Here is a 1,340-nt window from a genome sequence, read left to right on the forward strand (position 1 = left end):
AACTGTCCTCATAAGTAAACCACTCATGTGATATCATTGCGAAAGTGAATAGCTTCATTTCTAATGTGTGATGTATGATTTGTTTGAATTCGCACTCCGTTTTAGTAGAAGCATCGATGCCCTCGGTCGTCGACGATCTACTCTCGCGCTTCAAGATATCTGCGGCGTTTTTCTCCTGATCTATATAAGAGATCAAGATTTTTGTATAAGAATATATTTATTTTGGTGCGATATGACACTTTTCTACTGCAAAAAATCTTTCTCTTACCTGTCGGTCCGTTATCATTTTTATCCATGGGCAATGAAGACTCATCTTTCAGTGGAGGCTGGGATTTCTTATTGACAGATTTTTTGCGGATATTCGGATAACGTATATTAAGGACCCATTTATATGCGAACAATTGAAGCATCAATATGTCCTTATTGAGACGTGACGATATTATAGTTTCCTTAGATTTTAGATTCTCGTTTAATTCAAATACGATTGATTTAATAAGTTTTATAAGCAGTTCGGCCTTTCTCGAATTACCTGCATGAAAAATCAACATTCTGGTGAAGTAATATTTTTACTTTGTAACGATATCGCGCGAAAAATCTTTCTCTTACGTTTCATTGTGTCGTAGCCCTTTTTCTCCGATAATTCCTTTGATTTCGTATGAGATCGATTTTGGATCGCTTCAATGGTGCTTATGATATCAGAGGACATTACTATACGATCTGCATAAAAGATTGAGATTCTTATAAAACAATTCTACTTTGACGCAATATTGCGCTTCTCTACAATAAAAAATCTCTCTCACCTTGCAGTGTGTAGTTAGTCTGTACCTGATGGGGTACACATCTTTTTGGAAGCTTTAAGATCTCCTCGTAATATGATTTGCCGACAGTATTTAGGACTATTACATCGGAGGTCCATTGATGTATCATCATTACGAATTTAAACAAAAGGTATGTGTCGAAGTTGGCTTTTTCAACATTTTGAGGGAAATTAGGAACAGCATCCTGTGCATCTTTTTGAAATTTCTTTATGTGCGCTACGATCAACTTAGTGCGATTTATGAATTCGTCGACGGTTATCTTTAGACCTACGTAATAAATCAAGATACATATAGCACAATATTTTCATTATGGCGTGATATTGCGCCTCTCTCTATGACAAAAAATCATTCTCTCTTACCTTTCACTGTTGTCACTTCTCTATTGTCACTTTTTTCTACCGGCACTGAAGGTTGATTATTGAAAGACCTGTGTCCGGTGTGTGAGGAATAGGTGTCAACAATGTTCCATTTATATAAAAAGAAGAAGTAAGGATAGATATCCATCTTGAATGTTTCACCGTT

The 1,340-nt window shown here is 36.0% G+C and overlaps 1 protein-coding gene across 1 annotated transcript; it reads right to left on the reverse strand.

Moving 5' to 3' along the window:
• Positions 1-3: 3 nt before the first annotated feature.
• LOC108763007 (uncharacterized) lies at positions 4-1,326 on the reverse strand (the record flags this gene model as incomplete). The annotated part of the gene is made up of 5 exons (XM_018510330.1): positions 1,178-1,326; positions 801-1,085; positions 607-717; positions 269-529; positions 4-180 (listed from the first exon to the last, which is right to left on the reverse strand). Coding segments are annotated over exons 1-5 (979 nt in total), but the record flags the coding sequence as incomplete, so codon positions are not given.
• Positions 1,327-1,340: the final 14 nt, after the last annotated feature.

This window comes from Trachymyrmex cornetzi, unplaced genomic scaffold (assembly GCF_001594075.2).
Source record: "Trachymyrmex cornetzi isolate Tcor2-1 unplaced genomic scaffold, Tcor1.1 C3893464, whole genome shotgun sequence".
Taxonomy (NCBI): Eukaryota; Metazoa; Arthropoda; class Insecta; order Hymenoptera; family Formicidae; genus Trachymyrmex; species Trachymyrmex cornetzi.